Source organism: Sylvia atricapilla, chromosome 17 (assembly GCF_009819655.1).
Source record: "Sylvia atricapilla isolate bSylAtr1 chromosome 17, bSylAtr1.pri, whole genome shotgun sequence".
Classification (NCBI taxonomy): domain Eukaryota; kingdom Metazoa; phylum Chordata; class Aves; order Passeriformes; family Sylviidae; genus Sylvia; species Sylvia atricapilla.
Genome location: NC_089156.1, coordinates 12,507,130 through 12,534,890, shown reverse-complemented (window position 1 = coordinate 12,534,890; position 27,761 = coordinate 12,507,130). Strand labels below are relative to the sequence as shown.

The following is a 27,761-nucleotide window of genomic DNA, read 5'->3' as shown; positions in this document are numbered from 1 at the left end:
TAAACAGTTGTGCCCTCAGAACCTCTGCAGGAAACAACTCCCCTAAAACCCAAAATCTAAAACCCAAAATCTGGGCACCTTCTGCCTCCCCACTCAGCTCCAAGCAGCCTCTTGTTTCCCTCAGGGAGAGCAAAAATAATAAAAAAAAAAAAAAAATCAACCTGAAAAATTCTGGTTGAATTTAGAGGAAGTGAGAATTTGAATATCCATGAAGGCATTGCAAGAATCCTCTGGTAATAAAGCAAATAAAATCAGGGTCCTGCAAGGCTGAGCTGGAGCCCCAGAGCTGGACAAGCTGCTGAAGATCCAGCCCTTTTCCACTCCTGAGAATTCCTGCAGCTAAGTTTTGCTATATCTGAGTGCAGGGAAAGAAGAGTTCCCTGAGCAGAGCCTGAGCAGGCAGATTTATTATTATTTTCTTTGCTTCCCATAAAATTTTCCACCAGAAAAATCCAGATTTTTATATGATTTTTTTTTTTCTTTTTTGAAGGAAACTAACTCTTAAAGCTCTCAATATAACCACTAATCCCTAACCAATCCCAATCTCTGCTCAATTTGCACTGCAGAGACACAATTCTGCATTTTTCCTTGGTTCACTGGCAAGAAGTTGGGCAGCACAAGAAGCAAACAGGTGGCAGAGCAGAGGAATCCAAATCAGGCTGGAGGATGTGGAAAATCCTGTGGGAAAAGCACCAACTCCATTATTTAACACTTCCCTCGTGAGTGACATCAGACAATAACCCAGGATCTGTAAAATATTTCCAGGAAGCAGCTGCAGCCAGGAGGGAATGGCTGCTGGTGGGGACAGAGGGATGGAGAGACAAGCTGTGGGCACTGTGCTGGCATTTCCTACCTGAGCACAAATAAATGAACAATTGGAATTAAATACATACCAGAAATGGGGTTTGGCTTTGGTGATGCCCTTTGTGTTGTAACCACTTTTTATTCAACACAGGACAGCACTAGAAAACACAACTGGAACCTTCAAAAGCATCTCTGTGGCACCAAACTGGCCCCATGTGGAGCCTGAGACAGCCCTAAATGCCCAGCTGACACGGTGACTGCCTCTGCTAGGAGAGGGGAACTGCCTCAGGGGGAGGAAAAATTCATTTGGGGCAGGATTTTAAACCTTTCAGCTTCATTTAGTCCCCATAGCCAGCGAGATAAATCCAGTTTTTCGAGCCCCCATCCCTCCATTCAGGGCCTGATGTTTCCTCCTCACTTTGATGTGAGGAAACACTTGTGCTTTTTTCTTTCTTTCTTTTTTTTTTTTTTTTTTTTTTTTTTTTTTTTTTTTTTTTTTTTTTCTGAAACAAACTATTAAAACCATGTGATGTGACACTTGGGAGCATCTTTCAAAAGACTGTCCAAAAGCAGGAAAATATTTGGGATTTCCAAGTTGTCCATTCCTTACACAACCTGCACAGCAAAGACTTGAGCACACACCACTGCAGAGAGTTTTTTCCCTTGACATAAAGGACAGAGGAAGAAAAATGCAATTGCCATGTGCCACAACAGCTGCTAGTTGTCCACTGAAATAAAAGGGAAAATGCCATTTCCTCTCCTACACCACACTTTGTGGCACCCCAAAGCAGAACACAGCCCCTCAGAGGTGATTTCAGACAAAACCCTTGTGACTACACAAATCAGCAAATTATTTCTAAGGAGTTTACAGCCTCTGGAATACCAGAAAGGCAAAAGAAAAATAAAAGAAATGCACCTAATTTCACCTGCACGCTCTGATAGTGTGCATTTGTCATATTAGTGTGTGCATGTCATTATCCAGGGATGCATCAGAACCTGCTGCCAAGGCAACGGGGCAGGGAATAACAGCAGCAGGGGAAGCACACCGCCAGGAAGACAATGCATTTCCTCAGGTTACATTTTTGCTCCCCCTCCTTAAAGCCTCTTTGGTTCTTAACATATTAGATATTGGGTTTGGGTAGTTTGACAGCTTTTGTGGGGATTTTTGGGGTTTTTTGAGAATGAAGATCAGAGTGGTTAATAGCTCTGCTAGAAGAGAAATTCTCATTAAGGGTTGAAGATGAAGTGCTCTGGGATTTCTCACACAAGGGACTCTCCAGAGGAGGCATATTTGTGTGAGTCAACAGCATATGTCACTCTAAGAAAATAATGTATTGGCATGTGACCTTTTCTCTAGCAGTTTTATTTAATGAACAAACAGAACAAATCTTCAGCACTTCCCTTCAGAAAGGTGCATGGCGAGGCACGGGTTAAAGTTGATTTCCAAACTTCACCAGGAAAGGGCAGAGAACTTTCCAATTCTGGCACAGAGCTGGGGAGAATGGCAGCACAGGGAAAACAGGAGGATTTATTTCCCTTTTTATGATAAGAAGACATTTCAGGAGCCTGGAAAATCCTTAAAAAGAAGTCTCTGGTGGATGGATGCAAAAAGAAATGAGCCCAGGCACCTCTGCTGCTGTTTTGCCAACCACATTGATATACCTGGCCCAGAGCAGCAGAGGGAAAATTGAGCTCTTTCAGGGGCCCAGATGGGCTCTCAGTCTCAGGTGTTGACAGTTTTCATTTCTTAACTGTTTTACAAGCCAATGTGGATGTTTGGGGACGAATTTCCATTTTTATTCAGTGTATGAGAATGGCCTTTCTGGGGTAGAGCTGTCTCACAAAAGAAGCCACTGCTTGGTCGTGGCCCCTCTCATCCAAAAAAAAGGCTGAGGACTGTAAAGACTTGGCAGGGGAGCACTTGGGAAGGGCTGCTGCTCCCCCAGCCCCTCCTGCCTCTGTGCATTGAGTCACATTCCCTGGCTTTTATTATTCTTATTATTATTATTACTACTACTACTACTCCTCCTCTGGCTATTCCCAAGGCAGCAGCAAAAGCTGATGCAGTGGGAGGGAGGTGAGCTGGGCTCTGCCTTGCCCTGCTGAACAGGAACATCATTACCCACATCCCAAGTGCCCTACGGTGCCTTTGTGACTGGGAGTGATTCATGAGTCCAAAGGACCTCCACTGGAATTTAAATCCCCGGGGTAGGCCATTGGGTTTACAGACAGGAAAGAAAAAGAAAAACAAAAAAAGGAAAAAAAAAAGGTAGAAGTCTCAAAACGGGCACGTTTGATCTAAATGTCTTGAAGAGGCAGATATTGAACTCCACGGCACTATATTTAGACTCACTTTTCAAAGGATAAATGCACTTCAGATCTTTTTATTAGTTCCATTCTTCAGCAGCGGTTTATTCTGCTGAGAGCAAACCTGTGGTGCTTTGGGGAGGAGTGTGGTGGCCACTGTCCCACAGCAGAGCCTGAGGGTCCTTCCCCACCTGAGAAACACCCCCATTGTCATAAATGCATGTTATAAACCTGGCTTTTCACTAAATGTGTGCCACATGATTAATTATGATTAGTAAAGGAAATTAGGCATAATAGGAGCAGTGAGGCAGTATGCTTAAACTGTTTGGTCAGAATAACATCCAGTGAACATGGAAAGAAGACCCTGCTATTGATACACCAATTATTAAATTATTATCTGAAGAAAGTATGACCCAAAGCCCAATCTAAAGGTGATAATAAAGACACAGCCAAAAAACACACGTGCTCTAAAAAGGCAGACCCTGCAAAACAGCTCTTAAAATATAGAAACTAATTTATGAGAAAATATGAATATTCCACAGATTGATACAATAGAAAAGGTATTTTAAAAATGTCAATGTGGACTTGGCTGAGTGCAAAGTCACCTGGCTGGCCGTACTTTGGTTTTTTTTCCTATCTCCTAATTATCTTCTTTTCTATTAATCCTATTTCTTACAATTTACATAAAAAGCCAACCTCATTTTTCACACCATGAAGTCACGGCGGGGCGGGGGGAGACTCCTCTGCCCCAGGGCTGGGTGAGGGCACACAGGGGGTGGAAATCCCTGTCCAGGGCAGTGCCCAGGGCTGCCCCTCTCCACACAGAGGATCCTGCTCCCCTGTGCAGACACCAGGGTCAAAGCAGGACAAATTGCCTCAGCCCACTCCCTGCAGCAGAGCACCAAAGCACCCTTTGAAGGATGACTAATTGTTAGACAAGATCCATCCCACACGTGCCACGCTCCTCCTCAGCAGCATCAGCCCGAAATTCAAGATGCAGAGGGGAAGCCAAAGGCACTGCCTGTCTTTGGGGCTACCTGTGAAAAGGCACGGGATGCTGATGCAGGGATGGCTCTGCACTGCCAAGCTGCCTCTGGAGTCCTGTCCCCACAGCAAAACCTCTGAGCGTGCACCTGGAGCCTGGTGGCCCCTGGGGACGTGGTGTGCAGGGTCAGTGCTGCCACAGCAGCTCCTTGTGGCCCTGATATTGCTGGGGCTGAGGGATTTTTATCCTGCTGGCAGCTGCTGACTTCTTCCCAAGGAAAAATTTCTCCAGGAAGCTTCTTCTCAAACCAACCTTGGCCAACAACTCTCCTTTCTCCAAACCACCTTTCTCCAGGTGTTTTGCTGTTTCTCTGGTTTAACCCCTGGGATCAGAGAGGTGTGGTTCCTGTTCCCCAGCCATGGTCAGTCTGTGTGGGAACACCTGATAAAAGGCACTCAGAATTAGACAATAAAGCCTTTTTTCTGTGCTCTTTGCCTGCTGAAAGATTTGGAGTCTTTCTTCCATGTCCTACAGCGACAGAAACTCTCTGCCTCTTTCACAGCAAGAGCACAAAGCAGCACCCAAGGGTGGGTGTGGCCCCTCAGCTCAGAAAGCCCGAAATTTTCACCCTCCAGGGCTCTAACATCGATGGAGAAGTTGCCTCCCAGCACCCAGGTGCCTCTGCTAGTGAAGTTTGTACCAAATTTCAGCCCAGAAAGTTGGTCAACTGCAAGGAGAGCATCCAGTTTGAACAGGTAAGGCATCACCTGGAGCAGCAAACACGGCAGACTCTCCTCCAACAGCTGCATTAATGCATTTTGGAGCAGAGAGCTCGAAGTCAGCTCAGATTTAAGAAGCTGCATACTTCAAAAGTCTCTGAAGAATACTAAACTGCAAACTCAGTCACACTGCGCTGTGACTGCTGTGCAACACTATTAAAGGGAAGCTAACATTTGTTTTCAATTACGCAGTGTATATCTGAAAGACTAAAGTCGTCTCCAAAGTACCAGATGAATGTGTGTTTACTGTGCACTTGTGCACGGAGAATGAAAGTTATCTGACAATCGTTTCCAAGCACCAATATTTTACCAACACCATCATATCAAGAGCTAACGGGTCTCCCTGGGCTTCCCACCATGTTAACAGGCAAAATTAGAGAACAGAGGTAGCTGAACACTGCTCTTCAAGACATAGAATAAATGTAAATTTAAAAGCTGGGATCTTACTCCCATTTGTTCGGATCATGTTGCCTTTTTTTTTTTTTTTTTTTTCCCAAACTGTCTTAAAAAGGAAAAAAAAAAAAGAAAAAGAAAAAAAAAACAGAAAGCAGCAAGGTTTGTTGCAAATGCAGAATGACATCCATAAATTTATGAACTAACTAGACTGACATCCAGTGCAATGCAAAGTGCTTTCCAATCAATAGCCATGAGCATCAATCCCCTGCCAAGAGCAGCACTGTGCCGCCACCCACCAGCAACAGGCGATGCCTTTTTCTGCTCACCTTCCCCATCTCTGCCATCTCCCCCAGCCCATGGCACCGATGGGGCTGGGACAATGGGGCTGTGACAGGGACAAGGACAGGGACAAGGACAGGGACAGGGATGCTGAGCCATCATCCCCGAGTGCCCATCCCTGCTCTGCTCCTGGGGCAGAGACATTCCAACAGCGAGCCAAAGACTGGCCACCAGGAGCCAGTGGGAATTATATATTTATTCCATGGGAATAACAGCCTGGGAAATAAAGAAATGTTCTGCCTCTGCTGCTGTGGTTTAAGGAAATTTAACTCCTGGTTCTCTGGAGCGTGGAATGGTGATGGTGGACTTCAAGGCAAAGCTTATTGTGCTCAGAAAGACCAGAAAACCCTGGGAATCAGAGGGTTTGGGCACAGCCTCACTGGTTTGTGATCAGTAATGGGTTTGTCTTTCTGCTGCAGAGAGTAAAGTTCTCCCAGACAGAAGGAGGGTTTGCTCAGGATCCGCTCAGGGATGGGTTCACAGCACCAGAGACTGGCTTGAGCCACCAACAGCTGTGACAAACAGGTGAGAAGCATGGTGCAGGGAGAGAGAGGGCCCTGGAGCAGCGCCCTGGGGTGTCAGCAGTGGTCCACAGGAGGGGACAGCCCCACTGCAAAAACCTTACCCACACTTCTCCACAGAGATGCTGCTTGTCCTCGGATAAAGGGAGCTGTGTGCCTCGCACAGGAGGCACTGAACAGCCAAGAAATAGCAAATGAACAGCTTGTTTAATGTTTTGGTTACTCCTCGCATCGAAGTCCTTCAATTAAAGATTGAATTCAGATTTGTTAGACATGTATTAAGTGATAAATTGCTGCTGACAATTGCTAAAAGTGACCTGCAATGTGAATGACGTGATCCTTCCATTCCTGTATTGCCTCCAAATAGGCCCAGACAAGGCCATGAGGAATGAAAACTCAGCCTCTCAGTCCCCTTTTCGGCATCTGCTGCAAACAGGAGGTTTCTGCTGGGCAACTTGCCCACTTTGCTCAGTTTTCAGCACCTTCACTGCTCAGGACCCAGAGATCCCCAGTGGGGACAAAATAAATGATCAGCAGGGACAGGGTGGATTCACATCTCTGTGGAACAGGCACAGGGGATGCCTCAGAGTCAATCACTGAAAAATCCCTCTGCATCAAACCCTGTCAGAGCAGTTAGACCATCAGCTAATAACTGTCAATCTCCATTTGTTTGCAGTGCTGCAAAGAAAGCTTTCATAATTCTCTTAGAGATATAAAAGAGGCACTCTGATTTTGCTTTCAATGGGAGTGTGTGATAATGTTAGCTGCTGGTAAATCTCAAAGACAGTATTTATACAGCATCAGAAACATTTGCAAAGATGGGAAAGAAAATGTCTTTGGGCTGAAAGACCTTAAAATCTACAACCCACATTCTGCAAACTTTGGTGCCTCTGCCTGAGCACACTGCAGGGTCTGTGCCTGTGTCTTGATCACCCCAACAAGGCCACGTTCTATAAAGAAAGTTATAAAATTTTTGAAAGTGTATAACTCTTTTCCATATGGATTTCTCTTTTTTGAAACGTTGAAGAGGACATAATCCACCCAGAAACTACAATCTCCAGCTTGTCACGAGAAGCACAGCACAACAAAACACCTTAAAGCCCTTTCCTAAGCAGGAGGCAAGGCAGCATTGCTAATTCATTGCAGAGCATCCTGTTCTCCCAGGTACCAGGAGGGAAACACTGTCCCTGCATTTTCATGCATCAAAACCTCCTGGAAAACAAACCAGGCTTGTTCTGTAGCTGCTGGAGGTGGGTGGGCAGAGCTGGGGCTGCTGTATTAACAAACCCTCACTCCAGATGCCAGGAGGTGTCCCATCCCTGATGGCCCCAGGCTGTCCTGGAGAGAGGGCACAGACCTGGCCAAGGCAGCTGTGACAGCAGCAGCCTCACAGAGCATTTTTATGCACCTTGATGAGCTGAGCAGAACTTGCCAGCTCTGTCATGCAAAGCCACGAAGTGCTCCTTAAATCCCACCTGAGCGTGGGCACATTAACAACGGAGAGAGGAGGAGGAGGGAGAACACCAGAGGGGAAAACCAGTGCCCAGAGCAGATTCAGCCCCAGATTATTGAACTGGTGAGAGAGGCCAGACAAGCAGCCAAGGCTATCAAAGCTTCATGCCTCTGCTACACAAAATAATCCAAAATATTCACCGCTGCTCTCATTCTTGCCACGCTGGGGTAACTCAGGGCCAGGCACATAAAAACTGGGCAGGATGGGCTCAGCCCAGCACCTCCTGCTCTGCTCACACACTGCAGGATGACCCCCAGGCAGGGCTGTGTGGTGTTGGGCAGGATTCAGGAGCTAAAGGCTCATCTCTTCTCCTGGCTCTAGCAGGGACCAAAGTGACTGCACACCTCTGCCAGTTCGCTCTGCCTGCAGAACAGGGATAACTGAGCTTAGCAGCCTTTTCCTGCAGCTTCACAGAGCCCTTTTTAAAAACAAATAGGTGTGGAGAACTGCTGCTAGAAAGTACCATAAAAAAAACCCTCTAGATAAAAATGTAAAATACAGCAAACTCACTAAAACAGGATGCAGCCTTTTAGCTACAGCAACCCCGTAGCTTCTTTTCTCCCTGAAGTTAAATTGAGGCAATTTTCATGAATACGTTAAATTGGCATGAAAACTAAGAATGAAAAACAGTTTGTTTCTGCTTTGGAGATCTTTCCCTCCTGGTCTCTTTCGTTTTCTAGCCCATATCCAGCATCTCCTTCACTTTCAATTGTGTTATCACACATCAATTCAATGTTTCCTCACTGAAAAGAAAAAGCCCATCAGTAACAATTCAGCCTTCCTTTTCAGGGTCACTCCAAGGACATTTCAGTTGCCCAACATGAGCAGCTGAGGACTCCAGTTTATTCACCTGTTGCTCCTGCAGGTGCTGTATCTATAAAATTAATGGAAATGTTTCCAAGCAGGAGATGGAGAGACTGTGCACAGCACGGCAGAGAGTGCACAAAGTGAAATGACATCATCCTAAGGGGAAAAAAAACCACCAAATCCAAGGAGGATCTGGAACCACCTCCTTTCAAAGCAAGGCAGAATTCTGCTGGGCTGAAAATACCAGCTGGCTGCTTTCCCAGGTAAAATGCCATTGCTTGAAAGAAAGAGTCGATTACTGCCTCAAGGAACCTCCCTGATGAGACAAAAAAAAAAAAAAAATCTGTTTCAGACAATGTGTTGAGGCCTCTCCGTGATTAGAAAAAGAGAAGGGAAAGCTGCCTGTGTGTCAAGGCAAGGCCCAGGAAACACAGGGAGATGTGGGGACATTTGTCACCAGAGGGTGGCAAAGGGGACACTCATCCTCTGCTGGGGCTGCCCAGCTCCACTCCCAGGCACAGCAAAAGGAGCAGCCCCATGTCCTCAGCATTTCAGAGAGAACAAAACACCTCCAGGGGCTCAGAGGGACCCCAAAGCTTTGCTGTCTCTGAGAATCTTCCCTTTTTTAGTTTCAACCTCTGTCCTTGCCAGCAGGAGCCTCCTGGGAGGTGGGCAGCCCCGATTTTGGGGGGACATTTGAAGCCACAAGAGGCAGCTGGGCTGTGGCCATTAACTAACCCAAATCCTCTCCAAGGGTTTGGTGAACTGATGTTGTGGTACACCACAATGACACAGACTCTGATTTCAGAATTCTGAAAATGACTCCTTTATTTCTGGGCTGTGTCTCCCTTTTATACCATTCCCCACAGCCCAATCTGATTGGTGACACAGAGACAAACCTCTTCACTGCCATTGCTCAGAGCACAGGGACATCAAGGAGAAGTCCCTCCTGGGGAAAGGGATGAATAACAAAGGGACAGCTCCAAAAACATTTCTCCTGGGCACAGAAAATTCTCGGGGAAAAAAGAATTTCAGAAAATTAAAACATCTTAAGCACAAACTAAGCTACAGTGAGTCTTCCCGTGCAGCCAGTGACCAAAATGCCAGTCAGAGGTGCAGGGGAGAAACGTCCCTGCCCTTGCACCAATCCCAGCTGTGAGCCCACCGAGGGACCCTGATGAGAATTTTAACTTCCATCAACTAACAACGCTCAGGTTTTGTTAAAGAGCTGAGAAAAAGCCTATTTTATCTGGGAAGGGGAGGAAAATCCCTCTGTCTACACACACGTATCTCTGTATAGCGTGTGCCTGAGTGTACAGAATATACATACACATGCACACCCTTCACAGCTTTCAGAGGGGATGACAGCATGTTTTCATACAGTACATCTGAAAGGAAAGGTCTTGTGTCAGTGCTACAGCAGAGAAAATCTCATCTTGGGACTAGAGAAGGCAGGGAGGAAAAATAAAAGAGAGAGAGAGAATGTTTTCCTTCTTATCATGTCTGAGGAACTTAACTACAGTGGTGGGAAGATATAAAACCCCAGACAGCAGAGTGGTTCTGGAGACTGTGATATGCATAAAAAACCCTCCTGCAAACCCTTGCTCGGTGTTCCTACCCCCCCAGCCCTCCAGCCCCTACCTCCAGGGTGCAATTTCCAGGAGACAGGAAGGTCTAATGTGCTTTGGTTAAAAGAATCCCCTGGATTCTCACTGTGTGTTCCTCTGCTTTATTATATTAATCAGCAGAGTCATTCAGCACTCAACGTGATGTGGCTCTCTGACTTGCACGTGACTGTGTCCCCGAGCTGCAGCCATACAGAGGCCTCCCCCCAACCCCTCCTTGCAGAAAAAAGGTTTGTTATTTTGAGCCAAAAAGCCCACAGCTGCTTACAGACAAGGATGCACACACAGCAGGTTTTGCATGTGCAGAGGCAGCAGCTGAATTCACCCCCAGTCACCTCCAGTTTCCTCCCTGCTCCCTGCCAGGCTCCTTGGGATGCTGGGGATGTCCCTCACTCCCATGGCCACCTCATCCTGTGCACCCAAGAGGCACCTTAAACATATTTCCCACTGATTAGAGCCGAATAAGAGTAAAAAATAAGGTTACTAAAACAGTAAAAAAAAAAAATAATAAAAGACCCATGAAAGCAAAGCTCTTCTTCCTCTTCCTGGCTTAAAAGCCCACCGCTATCCTGGTCTGAAACCACATCACCTTCCCCTGTAACCTCTAATCACTGCTCCCTGCCTTTATTCCCCAGATGGGAGAGGCAAATCACGTTTGTGCACCCCAGGAAGCAGCACTCACCTGGCTCTGACAATGCCCCACGTGCAGCTCTGTTATCAGCACCTTCCCCTGGGCTGTTGGTTCAAGCACAGGCAGAGAGGAGACTCCCCCACTGCTGCTGTTATCCACATGTACTCAGTCTGTGAGGACCCCAGCTGATTTTCTGCTCCCCTTCCCGTGAAGGTTTTCTGGTTTTCCCCGAAGATGCAGCCTCAGGAATGTGTTGTGTGGCAGAGGTTTTATACCATGTAAATGATGGATATTGTTGATGTACTGTTTGTGTCGAACCCAAGCTGTTTACCTTTGCTAGGACTGCGATTATTTTAACAGTAATTGTAAAAAATAAAATGGGGGGAGAAATAGCAGGAACTTTCTCGTTTAGTTTTTGAAACTAGAGCAGTGCCAAGAGTGACCTGACCTCAGACAAGTCACACGCAGCAACTTATTTTAAATATCAACTGAGCTCATCCATGCATGGAAAACAGAGTGCTCTGTAGGGTTCTGGGCACAAAGAGGTCCCAAAAGGCTCAGAACTCAGCCCAGTCACATCTTCCTCATTTATCACCACCTGCTTAAGCTGCCACAGCCCCCAGATCCTCCCAGCAGCCAACCAGCCACAAAACACTGCCACCAAACCTGCAGAGCTCAAACTGCCCACGAGACCAGCACATTGGCCTCTCTTCTCTTCTTTCCAACAGCTTCGCTCTCCTCCTTATAAAAATGCCAGAATGGGCTAAATATTTTTGAAGGTACCCATTTTGCAACTGGAGCAACCATTTCCCAGCCCTGCCTGCAGTTCTCCTGCTTCTCCTGCTCTCTCCCTGGATGGCAGACAGATGCCAAGCCATGGAAGTTATTCTTTCATTGACAGCATCTGGTTCCTTGGCAGACTCCTTGGGTAATTATGTTCATAGCCTTAAAGCTGTCTCTAGCTCTGCTTCATGGGTTTGCTGCTTTTGGCTTGGAGCAGTCTCTTCTCATCTCCCCTGTCCATCACAGGGGCTGGATGCTGCTCCTAAAACACAGGAATTAGACCACTTGGATCTCCCCCTAACCAGAGCACAAATAAAACAATACCCAGTGTTGTTCTGTAAACACAAGCACTTGTTTTACTGGATGCTGCTCCTCTGCCTCTGGAGGAACCACGAATCCCTCCCAGCACCTCGTGGCTCACAGTTCTCCAAAGCTGGAGAATGTGTGGTTACAACCACAGCCGTAATGGGAAAACCCACAAGGTGACCTTCTCCTTTTGCTTTTAGCTTAAACCTTCTCTGCCTCTGTGCAGCTGCAGGGTTCTCACCGTGAGGAGCAGAGGGACAGACACACTGGCTGCCAGACAGGCTGACATTGATGCCACAAGTTTTATCTTCCCTGTATTTTGGGTTCTGTGGTGCCCAGGGGTGAGCTCTGAGCTCACAGTCAGTGTCACTCAGCTCTGCACACAAAACAAATCCCTTTTTCTGATGAAGACCAAGGACAACGAGGACAACTTTTCACACCCAAAAGCACAAACAACAGTGGACTGAAGAAGGAAAACAAGAAAGATGGGACTTCATAATCTGCAGCTGGAATTGGACAATTTAACCCCAACATGAAAATGGACCTAAACTCATAAAACTGTGAGACCTCGAGACTGTTTGTCCATTTTGGGTCCATTTTGTGACCATTTGAGGTCGATTTTGGGTCCATTTGGGGTCCATTTTGGGTCCACCTTGGGTGCAGCTCTGCCCAGGCTCTTGTCCTGCCCAAGATGTTCTCTTAAAGGCCTTGTAATAAATATCTACATTATCCTCTGAGCTCTGTGCAGTGTCTGCTCCAGCTCAGCCTTCCCAAGGCACCACCACGAGCACAGCAGCCACAGCAGAGGCACGCAGCAGCTCTGTTCATTTTACAGGCTTGAGTAACTGCCCCCTGTGCTGGGCAGGTCAGAGGAGCAGGAGGGAAGCTGGATGCTCTCTCAGCCTCATGCCCAGCATCCAAAGGCCCCATCTGGAGCAAACAGAGTGAAAATACTGCTTCCCTCAGCACAACTGGCCTCCCTCACTGCTTTAGCACAAACCTCCCTCTGTGCTGCAGAGGTGCCACAGCCCCACCATCACCCTGGGCACAGTTGTGCTTTCTGAAGGAACAAGGCCATAAAAGAGAAAAGCACAAGAGATTTAAGCCTTTAAATGCATCTCCATAACTGTTTGTGATGATTCCCAGACAGCAGCTTTCATTAAGCTGGAGCTGAGGCTGAGAGCACCAATTAGCAGGATTTAAAAACAACAACAACAAAAAAAAGGAACTGCTGCAGTTATCCCCAAATAAAGAGTAAAGGTCCAGCCTAATCTTTGATGCTTTGCTGGAACCATGGGAGGTTGATGCTCCAGGCAGGTGAAGTGCACAGCCCTTGGGGTGGGCAGTCCCTGGCTGCTCAGCACCATTTGGCTGCTAGAGAAGATGCCAAATGCTGCAGTTCATCCTCAACCACAAATACAAGGAAGGGAAGGAAGGGGGGAAATCCTGGCAGAGCAGCGGTGGACACCTCTGTGTGTCCATCAAGGCCCAGGCAGCTGCAGGAGGAGCACTGAGAATCCAGCAGGTCCCTGGGGGACTCACGCACACTGCAGGAGATGCTGGAGCTGTTTCAAACCCCATGGCAAACTCAAGTTACACTTTTTCCCCCATTCATTCAGTATTCTGGCAAATTTTTCATCTTTATGCTGTGCAAAACTCTTCTACCAGTGAACCTTGACAGCAAGATCCTGCTTCATCCCCACTGCTCAATCCCACCACGGGAATTGCTTTCCTAAGAGCTGAAATCCCTTGTCCAGGTTTCCTTCCCTCATCAGCTCTGCCCACTTGTGCCTCAGACTGGCGCCAAAGACACTCCACAGTGCAAAACACAAACCAACAGCAAAGATCAAATCATCTTTTTAAGGGGTGAGTGTTATGGATTTTCGGGTTTTGTTGTTTGTTTTTTTTTTTTCTGTAAGAGCCATGAGCAATTATTTTTGAGCACAGTGATCTTAACCATTCATTTATCCTGAGAATAAAAGTGGGAGAAGGGGAAATGATTGCTTTTTCATTATTTGTCTCACTGCCAGTACTGAATCAGAGTCAGAGGACTGCCAAAAGACCTCTTTTGATCCAAATAACCACCATCCTCATAAACATTTCTACAGGGAGAAAACCCAAAAACTCCAGTCTAATCTTTCCACCGTGATTTTAAAGATAAGCACATTTTATAAAAAAACAAACAAACTAAAAAACACCTCTTCCTCTGTGAGTCTTTGCCATTCAAGCCAGGCAGAAAAGCTTTTTAAAAGCTGCTTGTGGGGAGGAATCCAGAACTGGACCAGAAAAAGCCAAGTTTGGAGGTTCCCATCATCAACCCAACAGGGCAGCACCACTCACAGTGAGTTAGAGAGATCAAAAAAAAAAAAATATATATATATATAAAAAAAAAAAAGATTTTTCATCAGGAACCAATTTACTTTTGCTGCTCCACAGAGCAATCATGCCTCAGGACCCACAGCTAAATGGCTGGAGCTCACATAACTGGAAGAGCAAAGAAAGCAGCGGAGAACTTTAATGGCTTATGAAATTCAATTGAAATTGATGGTTGGAAGAGTGAAACATTTAACACCCCACCAACTTAACACCAGTGCACCCGTGTGCATGGATAGACACATGAACCAAGAGAGGTGGGAGCTCATTTTCCCCTCACACAGGAGCTTAATATGTAAATATTTTAACTCCTCCAGACCTTTTCCCACCGGAATCTTTAATACAAACCCCATCTGGGGTGAAAATGGCAATATATTATTAGAACCTGCACCATTCGTGGCTCTGAAATATTAGAAGCTGCATTCTGCATTTCAGCTTCAGCTGGAGCAGGAACTCAAAAACCTTCCCTGCTATTTGAGATGACTTTGAATCAACTGTTTGCAGCTGATGTACTTTTCCAGCACGGATCTTTTCTGTTATGAAGCCTGTCTCCGATGAACAATAGAAAAATATTGTTGACAGGGGTGTGCTTTTCCATCAACTCAAAAAAATATCATTTTGCAGAATATTTTCACAGCTCAGCAGAAGGTGGAAAGAAAGGCAATATTATGACTGGAGAAGAAAGAAAGGAGACATTCGTTATAATTAGCTCGTAGTAGTTTTCTTGTTGGTTTTGGCTTGTTTGAACGAGCTCCTTCACTAGTTAGAGCTGACTTACACAGCCTCCAGGCAATATTCATGGTAATCAAAGATTAACCTGGGTGAAGACAACCAGAATTTGGCCAGAACAATGCTGATAGCCACAAAGGGGCCAGAACCAGCAGTGATTTAACATCGTGACTTTTCAGCGCTCCCAGGTTCATGGTCAGTCGGGTGCTTTAGGACGCATCACCCCCAGCTCAAAGGCAAGAAAGGAATGGTCACATCCCATTTACTGAGTGGCTCGGGGCACGGGGACACTGGTGCCTTGCAGCAGGACTGAAACATCAGCAGCCACCTCCCTGGAGCCTCCTTGGTGCCCCTGGAGCAGGCAGGGACATGTTCATGTGTCACGGGCACTCCACACTGAGCTCTGCACCTCTTGATCCAAGGGGAGGCTTTGATGTGCAAATTAATGTCGTTATAACTTTTAACTGAGCTAATGTAAGTGTCACATGTTGCTAATTACACAGTACAGGGGAGGGGGAAAAAAATCAAAAATTAATTTAAACTCTTAACCTGATCGGGACTGCAAGTTGTGTTTTAATCCCAAATTGTTGTGTTTTAATCCTAAATTGTTGTGTATCACAATTTGTTGTGTTTTAATCCCAAATTGTTGTGTATCACAATTTGTTGCGTTTTAATCCCAAATTGTTGTGTTTTAATCCCAAATTGTTGTGGTTTAATCCCAAATTGTTGTGTATCCCAAATTGTTGTGTTTTAATCCCAAATTGTTGTGTTTTAATCCCAAATTGTTGTGTATCACAATTTGTTGTGTTTTAATCCCAAATTGTTGTGTTTTAATCCCAAACTGTTGTGTTTTAATCCCAAATTGTTGTGTTTTAATCCCAAATTGTTGTGTATCACAATTTGTTTTGTTTTAATCCCAAATTGTTGTGTTTTAATCCCAAACTGTTGTGTTTTAATCCCAAACTGTTGTGTTTTAATCCCAAATTGTTGTGCAGCAGCACCAAAGCATCTGCTGCAGCTCAGCAGCTCCTGTTCCACAGCAGACTCCTGCTGTCCTCACTCGTGTGCTCAGGGGCAGTTCTGCTCCCCAAAGCCAAAGGTGGCTGCAGCCTTGGGGACAGCAGGGACATCCTCCCAGGGGCGGTGGGGACGTGCCACCCACACCCAAACATCTTCCTGCAGTAAATCCTGGCAGGAAGGGCTCCTCATGGACACCTTCAAGCCTGGCATGTTCAAACCCCCCATTTGCCAGCTCTCCTTTAATCTTTAATTTAATCCACACACAGAGGCAGAGATCAGGGTTCTTCCCCCAGCTCAGTGCTTCTCGACTCACACAGCCAAGAATCAAGAGGCATCTTTGGAGCCTGTTTCCTCTGTGCCCCTCATATGGAGGGGGAAAGGAACAATAAAATGAGATTACAATAAATAAATAAACACTTTCGAAGTTTGTGCTGCCTGGAGCAAGTTATTTTTTTATGACCAAATTAAAATCCCTGAATATCTGAGCTTTTAATGGAGACACTGATGCCTCTGCACAATGGATCACCTTGGGAAGGTGCCACTGGGAGTCAGGGATGATGATCCTGCAGGAAAACACCCAATAACTCTGCTGGTAGTTAACCAGAGAATTTCAGTGAGGACAGAAGACCTCTGAAATGTATGGCCAAAAAAACCATGGTTGTCTAAAAAACAAAACAAAACAAAAACAAAAACAAAAAAAAAAAAAAAAAAAGAAGCAAAGACAGTCTATTGTTTCTTGTATTATTTTTACCTTGATACAGCCCCTACTTGTCAAAAAGAGGAGGGGAAAAGGCCCCACAGCCCCTGAGAACATTGATTTGCTTTAGATTTTGCTGGTTACCCACAGCAAAGCAAAAACCTGCAGCATTTCTGGCCGGGTTTGTTTTTTTTTTTCCTTTTGAACACCAGGGGGCTGATTACTGTGAAATGATCTTAGGCTTCTCCCACTAAGTGGACAGATGGATTGCTACTTTTGCAACTTCTTTTTTGCAGCCTCGGATTCAGCTGCTGGCGGGAGGCTCCGTTCCAGCTCTCCCCAGCATCATTTCTCTCCTTGCACTTGTCATCTCACTTCCCAGCCTGAGGAAAAGGCTCTCTGCAAGCTCAGGAATGTGCACACAGACCCTTCCACAGACCCCACTGTGCCCACAGGGCTCTGCCCCTCTCTGGTGCCCACCCTGGGGGACAGGGAATGGCACAAGCGCAGCAGAGACCCCCCATTCCCGGATTTTCCTGCCCAAGGAGCTGCTGGTGCTGAGGCTGCGGAGACAAACACCACCAGTGCCAGACAGACCAAAATGAGATCTCTCCAGAGCACCAAAAACAAGCTGCCACCAACCTAGAGGGTTCTGCAAGGTGAGAAGGAAACAAAAAGCGCTGCTAGGCAAAAGTAATCTCCTTAACTTTTCTTTTTTTAAAAAAAGACAAATTTTACCAAGTGCAAAGTGAGACTGTGCCAGGCTCCATCCCTGAGAGGTGGGTCCCTGGCCAGGAGCTTCTGCATCCAGAACCCACCACTGCCACAGGGAAAACACATCTGGGCAGGGAGAAGAAACCCCTCAGCCTGCAGGGGAGGGAACTGCTCATTCCCAAGGGGCTTTTTAGGAAGGGTTTCCCCGGGGGACAGCGCCAGACCCATCGGGCATCACCCCGCTGCAGCCCAGGGAGCGCAGCCCCTTTAAGATGAAGGCGAAGGACCAAAGGAGGAAACGCTCAGTTTGATCCGAGGAAGTGAAAAAAGCTCGGGAAAAGCAAACTGCCAGCGCCAGGAATGACTAAGCACAGAGCCAGGCAACGCAGAGCTGCCGAAGGCAGCCACACATTCCCAGATCTGTGCCAGCTCTGAGGGCACGCTGCATGGAAAAACCATCTCTGGGGAATAAAAAACCAGAAAAGCCAAACCTAAAAACAAGGACTCGATTCTTTAGCCAGCCACATGAACTGCCCGAGTGTGTTTATAAGCATCCCCATCCTTCTGCAGCTCCAGCTGATGCACAGATAGCAATATATGGGTCAATAATGGTTTATCTAAAGATGTGTGTCAGCCCATCTCTCCTCTGCTCTCTGACAAACCTTTTACGAGAGCCACTTACTTTAACCCTGAATTATCTGCCTCTGCTCATCTTCAGGGAGAATCAGCACGGCAGAGAAAGAAGCAGGCAATTCCCTGTGATCTGAAAGCTCACTTTCTAAATCAAATCAATTTTTCTAACGTAATTTGCCTCATCTAAATCACTGACCCATGCATTTTCTCACTATCCTTTGACAAGAGCTGCACCAATTGAAGCAAAGCTAAAACACTTCAACCAGACCAATTCATAGAAGTCTTCAGAGGAATTCTTTCATCACTGTAATTAATTCTTTAAGTACCACAATGGGATGCTCTGAATTCAAACCCAGTCCAAGGAGTAATGATTATCCTAATGGGAGAAGCTGCTCAGTAAATAAATGCAAGTGCCCTGCTGAAAGAGATGGTTTTCAATGGGAGACTGCCATTGAGGGGGATAACTCAGTTTTGGAGATAATAACTCAGATGATGAAGCCCCACAGGCTGGAGTCTGACACAACAAGCCCCAGACTCTGCACACCTCAGAGATGGGGATTTTGACAGATCCACCCTGGAGCTGGGGCTGCTGCAGCCCTCAGCCCTCTGAGGAGTGGGGACACAGAGCCTGGGGTGGTTTGGGAAACCATCTGAGGCTTTGCTGGTTGGTGCAGGAACCAAAGCAATGACCTCCCTTGGGCTTTCCCCATTGGGTTAAATGTTATAAAGCCTTCTTTATTTAATGTGCTGGGCTGCACCGTGCTCAGAGAAGGGCAGGGAGATGTTTAACTCTGGCTGAGCAGGATGCTTTAGGAAGACACAGCTGAAGCTGTACCCAGGAGCTGGTTCCTGTCCCCAGGGCTCACAGCAGACCCCAATAATCTCATTCTGACACTCCAATAATCTCATTCTGACAGTAAAATAAATGAAATAAGGTGCACAACATGGACATCTGGGGTTTAAAAGGGCACGCCTGGAGAACAGCCCCTTGGTTCAGTCCTCAAAAAGATGTCCCCAGTCCCCATGGCCTGTCCACCTTCACCACACCAAGGAGGTGATGGGCTGGGCACCACCATCCTCTGGAGGGCTGTCTTGGGTTTTAGCAATAAAGAACAATTCCAGCTCTTCCTTTCTGCTCATGGCTTCCCATAAAACCTGGGATGGGCTGTGCAAATCAAACCCAGCAGAAGAAGCAAGCAGCACCAACCCTGGGGCAGACAGAGAGCCCTTAGAGAAAACCTGAGACTGCCCAGGGTGGGGCTGGGAGGAGGCAGGAGCCTCGGGCACCAAAACCAGCCAGGGCTGAGATGTGGAGGAGGAGCAGTGCCTGGGCTGTGCTCACACACCAGGGCTAACAGCAAACCTCTGTACAAAGTGTCCCCTAAAGAGCAGCAGCAAAAACCATCAGCTGCCATCAAAAAATAACCCCCAGCACCTCTGCTGTCCCTGCCAGCAGGGCTCAGAGCTTGGGCTACTGCCCCAGGGGATGACAGAGAGGACAGACAATGGCTTTGATGGTACCCACTCTTTTTTTTTTTTCTTTTTTTTTTCTCTAAAGCCCTTTGAGATCTACAGGTGAAAGAATGAGAAATGATTAATATTTGAAAAGGAAAAAAAAAAAAAAAGTCCCAGCTGCAATAAAATTCATGCTGTCTTGTGCTTATCTCTTGCTTGTTTCTCCTCTTTAATGGAGTTGAGCCTTTTTTGCAGCAATATTCATGCTAATAACTTTCAGTGAGCTACTCTTAAGCAAAAGACCCGAAATGAGTAACTGCATTAAAAAAAAAAGAAAAAAAAAGAAAAAAAGTGGAAGAAACCTTTGTATATTAATTCTCATAGCTGTCAGAGATGAGGATTTAATAATGTTAGTATCTAAGCTACTCCATTATTTCCAAACACCTTGGAGCAGAATGTCTTAGTGGGAGATGAATTAGATAGTGCCACTGTAGCTGCCTTCTGAGTGTTTTCAGAGCATAATCTATGCCTCATCACCACGTGGGCTTCAAGTCCTTGCCCTCTCTTCTCCAAATAACCTCCAGCTGTAAATGTATTTACACGCTGAGTATTTACATGCCAGACCCAGCTCCTTTTTATTTTTTTTTTTTTTTTTCTTTTTTTGAGCATTTCCCACTCGCTGTTGAACCATTTGTCCCCTAATTAATAGATTTGCCCGGTTTGGGCTTTGGCTGGGTGACAGGGATGGAAAGTTGGGGACTGGGGTCATCCAACAGCCTGAGTCAAGCCGATGGGATGAAGCGGAGCAGGAGAAGTGTGGGCGGAGTGCAGGAGAGGTCTAATGGGCTGTGAAGATCTCTGCCAAGGGAAGCAGCACAAGTCCTGCACGGCTGAACACCAGCCACGCTCAGGAACAGGCTGTACCCAACCACCAGAGATGGGAAAGGCAGCTCCTTTGCCAACTTTTCCAGCTCTGATTCCCGTGATTTGGAGAGGCTGAGGCACATTGGAGCTTGCCCTGAGAGATCTCTGCTGCTTCCACACAAAGCTCTTACCATCCTCTCTGGGTGCCTCTGTGGCAACCTTTTTTTTAAAAGCCTGTTTCACTGTGTGTGTGCTGTGTCTTTTCTGCGCTCAGAAAAAGACAATCAGACCTTGTGTTATCAGTCCCTTCCACCCCTCTGAGTGCCCCTGCAAACCCGCAGTGACATTTCAGGCTGCTGTGACCCCACAGCTGGGGACACTGGGGGTGGGTGGCTCTTGTCTGTCACCAACCTTGGCTCTCACATTGCCCCATGCAGAAAATCAGACCAGTTCCCTTCCAACATTCATCCTGGGTTTTCTCCTTTTCCAACCAAAAATCTGGGTACCCAGACCAGGCAGCAGCTGCCGACTCTTTGCTGAGTTCCTAATAACTGCTCGTTGCATAGAAACCTGCTCCATCTGCTCCAGGGTTCCCTTACAGGCCACAGGGGCTCTGTCTTTTCTTTTTCTTCTCCTTTTTTTTTTTTTTTTTTTTTTTTGGTGCGAATTTCATCCTGGGTTTTTTGAAGCTGCAGCATGAATATTTGTTTCAAGAGCTGCAGCATCCATTAGGCAGCCCTCCTTCCCCCGTCGTGGCAAAGGTCTTGCTGCTAAGCAAAAAGCTGTGGCTAATTGACAACAACTCCTAAACTGAGCTATGAAGTAGCTGCATGTGTCACTCATGCGCTCAGCTGCTAAATAATGGAAAATGGTTCGTTTTTTCTGACTCAGGGAAGATCCTTTATTAAAGAAATGAATGTCTCTGGTGCTACGGAGCCATGCCCTGATCATTCCTGCATCTTAAAAATCTAACATTGCCCATAAAATTCCTAAGTAACATAAACCCTGTTCCTTTCACTCCTCTCCCAATCAGAAAAACTGGATTTAAATCACCTGCTGGCAGGTTTATTACAGGGCCCACAAGCAGATAAGGTCCTGTGCACCAGCCCTCTGCACTTAAAGGGAAATAAATCTCTGCTTTGCCATCTGCTTTTGAAACGTTTCCATAGAAGCTAAACAAAAAAACCCCAAAGGTACGTGCACCTCTCATTTAACCTGCTAAAGGATCGTGTTTGTGGGGTAATGAGGATGACATTTCCTCTCTCTCCAGCAGAACTGCTTCTCCTCCTCAGGTGGATTCCCCTCAGGGCTCCCTCATCCCGCAGCCAAACTCTCCCAGGGTTGTCTGTGTGCAGAAACGGGCTCAGCACAGCTGCTTGGCCAGGGGCACCATCTCCAACATCCCCAGGGGAAACCAGTGCAAACACCACCTCTGGAGCCTGCTGAGCCCCTTGGCTCGGCCACGAGCAGCATTTTTGATCCCTGCTCGCTTCTCCCTTTCGCCCCACTCCGAATTGCATCGGCCGAGTTTTCTCTGTATTTTTCCCCATCACCAAGGGCAAGCCTGAGCTGCCCACCGCTGGTGGCCTCACACCAGCCCCTGCCCATAACCACCCAGCCTTTAGGCAGATGGCAGCACCATCCCCAGCCAGGACAACCTGGTCCTGCAACCACAGGGCACCGAGCACGATATTTAACAGCTTTGTCACTAAAAATCCCTTTTTCCTGCCACTGCAGGTCCCTTCCCCGCTGCAGGGGGAGCGATGGGGCAGAGCAGCTCCTGAGGGCCAGCTGGTGCAGGCACGGTGACATGAGCAGAGCTGGTGGACGTGCAGTTTCCAATTAGTTTCCTCAGCAGAAGGCGGCCCCGTGGAAACCCCTCTGCTCCTGGTTATCCCTCGCCCCCTCAGGGCAGCCCTTCGCTGGCTCTCCGACCGCCACCACCAGAAATCAGGAGGAAAAAAATAAAGAGAAACAAACCCAGAGTTAAAAATCAAATGCTACAGTTCGTTTTCTCTCCTTGCCTGAAGTTGCAAGAGACAAGGCAGGACATAATCGCCACTTTTAAAATCATCCCCGATGACAGGCAAATTGATCAAGTGCAGAAGCTGGGCTGCTTTTGAACTTGAACAAACTGATTTGCCATGAAAGATGGTGTTTACATTGCCTCTCAATAGCCCGCTGAAATATGCGGCCCTCCTGCCATTTCATCACCAAAATTTGGGAGGAAAGAGTGGTTTTTAGAGGGGGGGAGAAAGAAGGAAAAAAAGAAAAAAGGAGTAAAAGTGTGCTTCAATCTGGAGCACATCATAAATTCATGAAGCTCTCTGAATGCTGTCAGAAACAAACATTTATGCAGACAAAGAAAAGCTCAAAGTGTGTTGCAAGAGAATTCTTGGGTAGCATGGGAAAAAAACATTAATATTTACCTTGCAACTGAGACTCAAGCTGATTGTGTGAGGCGCTGGCCAAAGAGCAAAATCCTTCCCCAAGGAGCTCAGCTGCCCCACACACTCCAGCAGCCTTCGCTTTACTTCCCATCCTCAGGGAGGGCGATGGGAATGCCCAGGGAAAACCAGACACGGAGCAATCCCCTTAAACTTTCCCCAGGCACCTCTTTGCTCGTGGTTTCCGCCTGCCCATCCTCACGTGGGGGCTGCTGCTGCTCTGAAACGCCGGCTGGGAAACTCCCGACGGCGTGAAAACCCAAAGCATCTTCCACGACATCTAGAGCACCGCATGGCAACTCACACTCCCCGGCCCCCGTGGCACTTAATGCGAGAGGATGTGACAGGAGGAGCAGGGGAAGCACCACGTGCCAGCACATCAGTGAGCCACTGACAGGGCTAAGAGCTAGAGCTGTGCCAACAAACCCAGTCACTGCCTGTCATTAACCAGCATTCGTCATGTTTGGGCAAGGAGAGAGCGGGGAATCGAGTTCAGTGGGTTAAATTTGGGGTTATTTCGGAGGGATTGGCTTCTCTTTCACTGGGAGGTCGATTAAGGCCAGAAGACTTTGGGTTTGCTTGCTTGGTGTAGGGGGCTGCCACCTCTGCTTCACTCCTCTGAGACAGGACGGGTCTGCAGCCACCTCCACGAGACACGGGGCTGGGTGAAGCCACCTCTCCATCACAGCAAAACCTGTGCTTCTGTGCCAGGAACAGCCACCAAGGTCAGGACGAGCTGCCGTAACCCAACATGAGGAGTAATGACAGCCCTTCCTCCACCCTTCAGCAGAGGACCCTGCTGGGACACGGCCTGGCTGCAAAACACCTTCCCGAGGAGCTGTGTGGGGTCAGCAGGGTGGAAGGAGGAGCTGTGTGGGGTCAGCAGGGTGGAAGGAGGAGCTGTGTGGGGTCAGCAGGGTGGAATCTCCATGCCACAGGCACCAGTGGGAAAACCCTGCACACCCCAAAGCCCCGAGTCACCCAAATCCCTGTGTGCTCTGCGGTGCACAGACTCCTCTCTCCAGAGCCAGGGAGTCCTTGCCCAGGGACTGTGCCTTCCAAACTGCTGCCTGGCCTCAAACAGCAACCAACTCCATGATGGCAAACCCAACTCAGCAATTAAATAAATGGAGCCATCTCTGGCTCAGGAATGCGTCCTTCATCCAAGAAATCCTGCCAGAGACACAAACCCTGTCCCAGTCTTGGCAAGCCCCTGCTCTGACCTGCTGCAGCTGCTCCTGGGCTCGTACCTTCCTCGCCTCACTAAGCTGCTTTAAACACAGAGATAATAGGACTGGAGTGACTATCATTTGCAGCAATAAAACACAGCAAATTAATTGCACTTGATCGATTTTGGTATTTTAATGTGACTATTCTGGTATTCAAACCACGAGAGACTCGATCAGCCACAGTCTGGTGTCAGTGAGCACAGTGCTGTGGCCAAGAAGAAAATAATCAAACCCCAAAACCAGTGAGGCTTCCCCATTTCAAGTACACAGAGGAGGCTGCAGCACCAGTGAAGGAGAGTTTGGGGTAAAAAAATGCTGTGCAGGACAAGTCACAGAGTTGCCTCCTGCAATCCCAGAGACTCCAATGGCAAAGGCAGCAGCAATGCATAAATCCAGAGTAGCTCCACTGACTTCAGAGCAGCTGGTCTAGATTTATGCTGATGGGAAGTAAAATCAGGGTATCTAAAATATTCTGCTCTAATGGATCCTGGAGCAAAAGGCACTGTAATAACTTCAGACTTCTCCCCCCAGCCCACTATCCCCCACTTCACATCAGTTCAAACAATCATCGCATAAAACCTTGAGATCTGCACAAATCTGGGGGAAATAACCTCCATTTCAACAGTTTGTACCACGGTGTTCTGCACATCCACTGTACAGCAGATAACACAGCTCTCTCGTTTCTGCTCCTAAAGAGCCTCTGAATAAAAAAGTCTCTCTATATTCGGTAGAGTGATACAGGGACACATAATAAAAGAAGCAGAATGTCTCTCCACCCACGTCCCCCGGAGCCGGAGTGGAGAAGGGAGCGCGGGTCGTTCCCCAGGCGCATCCCCGCGGGATGCAGAAGGACCCGCCCCGCTCCTGCCCCGCGTTTTGGGGCTGCGGGCAGCGCAGCAGCCGCTGACACAGCACCCAGGCAGCGAAACAGAAAAGAAATGTACAGGTGAACTCATCCAGCTCGCTCGCAGGATACCTATCTCACACAGCCTCGGAGAGACAGCTCCGCCGCCAGCAGCGAGGAAGGCGGCCAAAAGGCTGCCTGGATGCCAGCAACAAACGGGGGCCTGCTGCCAGCGAGAGACATCCTCGGGCTCAGCCCGAGCGGCCCTCGGCTGCCAAACACACACGCAACAGCCTCTGCTCGCCAGCAGCCGGCCCACCGCCGTGATCTCTTCATCGCACCTCCGCGGAGGGATGGAGGGGACCCGCGACACGAGAACAAACGGCACCGGCTGGGGAGAGGCTGGAGAAAAGTCAGCCTTGGTACAGCATCGCCCGGCCCCGCGCAGAGCCGGCCCCGGCAAAGGGGAGGGAGGGAAGGAGGGAGAAAAGGCAAATAAATAGAGAAAAAAAAAAAAAAAAAAAAAAAAACACCACCAAAAACGGGCAAGAGCCCAAAGCGAGCTGAGGCTTTGCGGAGATGGCAGCCCCTCGCCATGACTCATGCAGGTGTCTGTGCTGCCGTGTGCAGAGCGAGCTGCGCTCCGTTAACCCCTGCGCCCGCCGGAGCAGCGCTCCCTGCGCCCGGGCGGCTGCGGGGACAGCGGCACAGCCCCGGAGCGACGCGTTCCCCGCCGCTCTCCTCTCTCCCAGGAGCTTTTCCCCATCCCAAAACCCTTCTGTGAGCACGCAGACATCGCTGCGGTCCGCGCCAGGCACGGCCCGGCCCGGGGCAGCAGAAGGATGCTCTAGGACCAGGCACGGCCCGGCCCGGGGCAGCAGAAGGATGCTCTAGGACCAGGCACGGCCCGGCCCGGGGCAGCAGAAGGATGCTCCAGGGCCGGGAGAGGCGCAGGCGGGAGGGAGCGCGTTGGGAATTCACAGCTCGGGCTGAGAGCGCACGGCGAGTTCCCTGCGAGGGGAGGGCTCCGAGCAGCCCAGAGGGATGGAGACGTCGGCAGGTTTGCAGCCACAAACTGTTTCCAAGTGGGTTTTCCATATGTTTAAGCACTGAGAGCTCTGGAAGAATTACACCCACAGCCCGATCTCACCATGGTAGCTACCCACACAGGAGAAAACGGCGGAGGGGAGGGGGAATATCAAGGGAAAGATTAGCATTAATATGTCAAAGCAATAAACGAAAATGATTTTATTAAAAAATACAGAAGCCTGCTCCTTTGCTGTGTCTAACTGCTCAATAAAATAAGAGGTGCCCAGGGCATGGCAGTGAGCACGGAAAGCCACCATTCCGCGGGGCGGTGCTGACCCACAGCAGCCCCATGCCCTGTCCTGTGCTCGCTGCCCCAGTCCCCACAAGCTGCGCCCCCTTTTCCATGCCCTGCACCCCAAACTCCGCACCCCGGTCCCCGTGCCCTGCTCAAGAGGATTTTCCAAGCGCCGCCGCGGCTGCACACAGCCCAGCCAAGGAGGGGGATGCTGGAGGGCAGAGACAGGCAGCGCTTTTTGGGGTGAGCAGAGCAAAGACCCCGCGTGTCCATCTTCTGTCCGTCCCCAAGGCTGGTGCCTCCTTCCCAGCAAATAATTCCTGCTCTTCCTGTAGGAACCTTTCCTAAAACACTTCCCCCACCACAGCGCCTTCCCAAGAGCTGAGCCCTCCCATGGATCGCTCCTTTTCCACCTAAAATCCTTGCATTGAGGCGTATTCCTACAACCCCCGTGAAGTTTCCCCAGCAGCTCAAGCTTCACGCTGCGGCCAAACGCGAGTCCCGAGAAGCAGTAAACGCTTAAACCAATCCCCGAGCAACTTCAGCACCGATGCACCTTAATTAATTTGCTTTTAACAACTCCTCTTTATTAGGAACAGCATCTGCCAGGGAGCGCGCAGAGGAGAAACGTCCCCGGAGTGAAATCCTGCTAAAGACTTTCCCAGGGCCAGCCTGGGCTGAGCCCTTCCCAGGAAAACACCCACACCTGGGACCCCAGCGCTCTCCCAATCCAGCTGGGGGTGGATAATAATAATTAAAAACAAAGAAACGGGGAAAAACGTCTCGCAGCTGGGATTCCCACCTGAGCCCAATCCCGGGCCAGACCCCGCTCCCCGCAGAGAGCCTCCTTCTCGCAATTAAACGCTACAAACCTTGCACAAGTATTTTGTTACCGAAGGGATTTAGGTCCGGCACGTCTTTCCCCCCACCCGCGCCCATGGGGAGGCAGAAAGAGCGAGGAGCATCAGGGAGGAGCGGGGGTCGGCCGCCTCGTGGGAAACCCCAAATCCCAATCCCAAATCCCAATCCCAAATCCCAGTCTTGTCCATCCCCAGAGCTCCGGCAAGCCCAAACTTTCCCTTTTTTCCCCCCAAATCGGCAGCGGCCGAAGCAGACGGGCAGCAGAGGGCCGGGAACCCGCGACACGAGTGGGGACAGGGGACACGCGGGGGGGATGAGGAGCTGGTTGGGGACAGGGGACACACGGGAGGATGCAGAGCTGGTTGGGGACAGGGGACACACGGGGGGGATGAGGATCTGGATGGGGACAGGGGACACACGGGAGGGATGAGGAGCTGGTTGGGGACTCGGGGCGCCCAGAGCCGAGCCAGGAGCGCGTTCCACCCGCAGCGCTGCGCGGAGCGCCGGAGGGGAGCCGGGGCTGGGAGGGTTGGGATGGGGGAAACGGCCCTAAATACCACCAGGGGATGGGGGGACAGGTATAAAATAAACACAAACAGTTCGAAACGAGCACAAAAAACCGACGCAAAACCCAACCCAAACAAACAGCAAACCATCGCGGCGGGGTGGCGGCGGCGGGACCGGGCTTACCTCGGCACAGGAGCAGCAGCGGCGCCAGGAGCAGCGCGGGGCCCCGGGAGAGCATCCTCTTTGTTCCATGCCCAGAAGTAGTCAT

The 27,761-nt window shown here is 48.7% G+C and overlaps 1 protein-coding gene across 1 annotated transcript in view; it reads right to left on the bottom strand.

Annotated features, from left to right (window-relative positions):
* The window catches only part of LOC136369100 (transmembrane protein 132B-like), a 231,911-nt gene extending 204,150 nt beyond the window's left edge, over positions 1–27,761 (bottom strand). The window contains exon 1 of the mRNA XM_066331749.1: positions 27,677–27,761. Within this exon, the coding sequence (XP_066187846.1) occupies positions 27,677–27,761 (85 nt within the window). The remainder of the gene's footprint in view (positions 1–27,676) is intronic.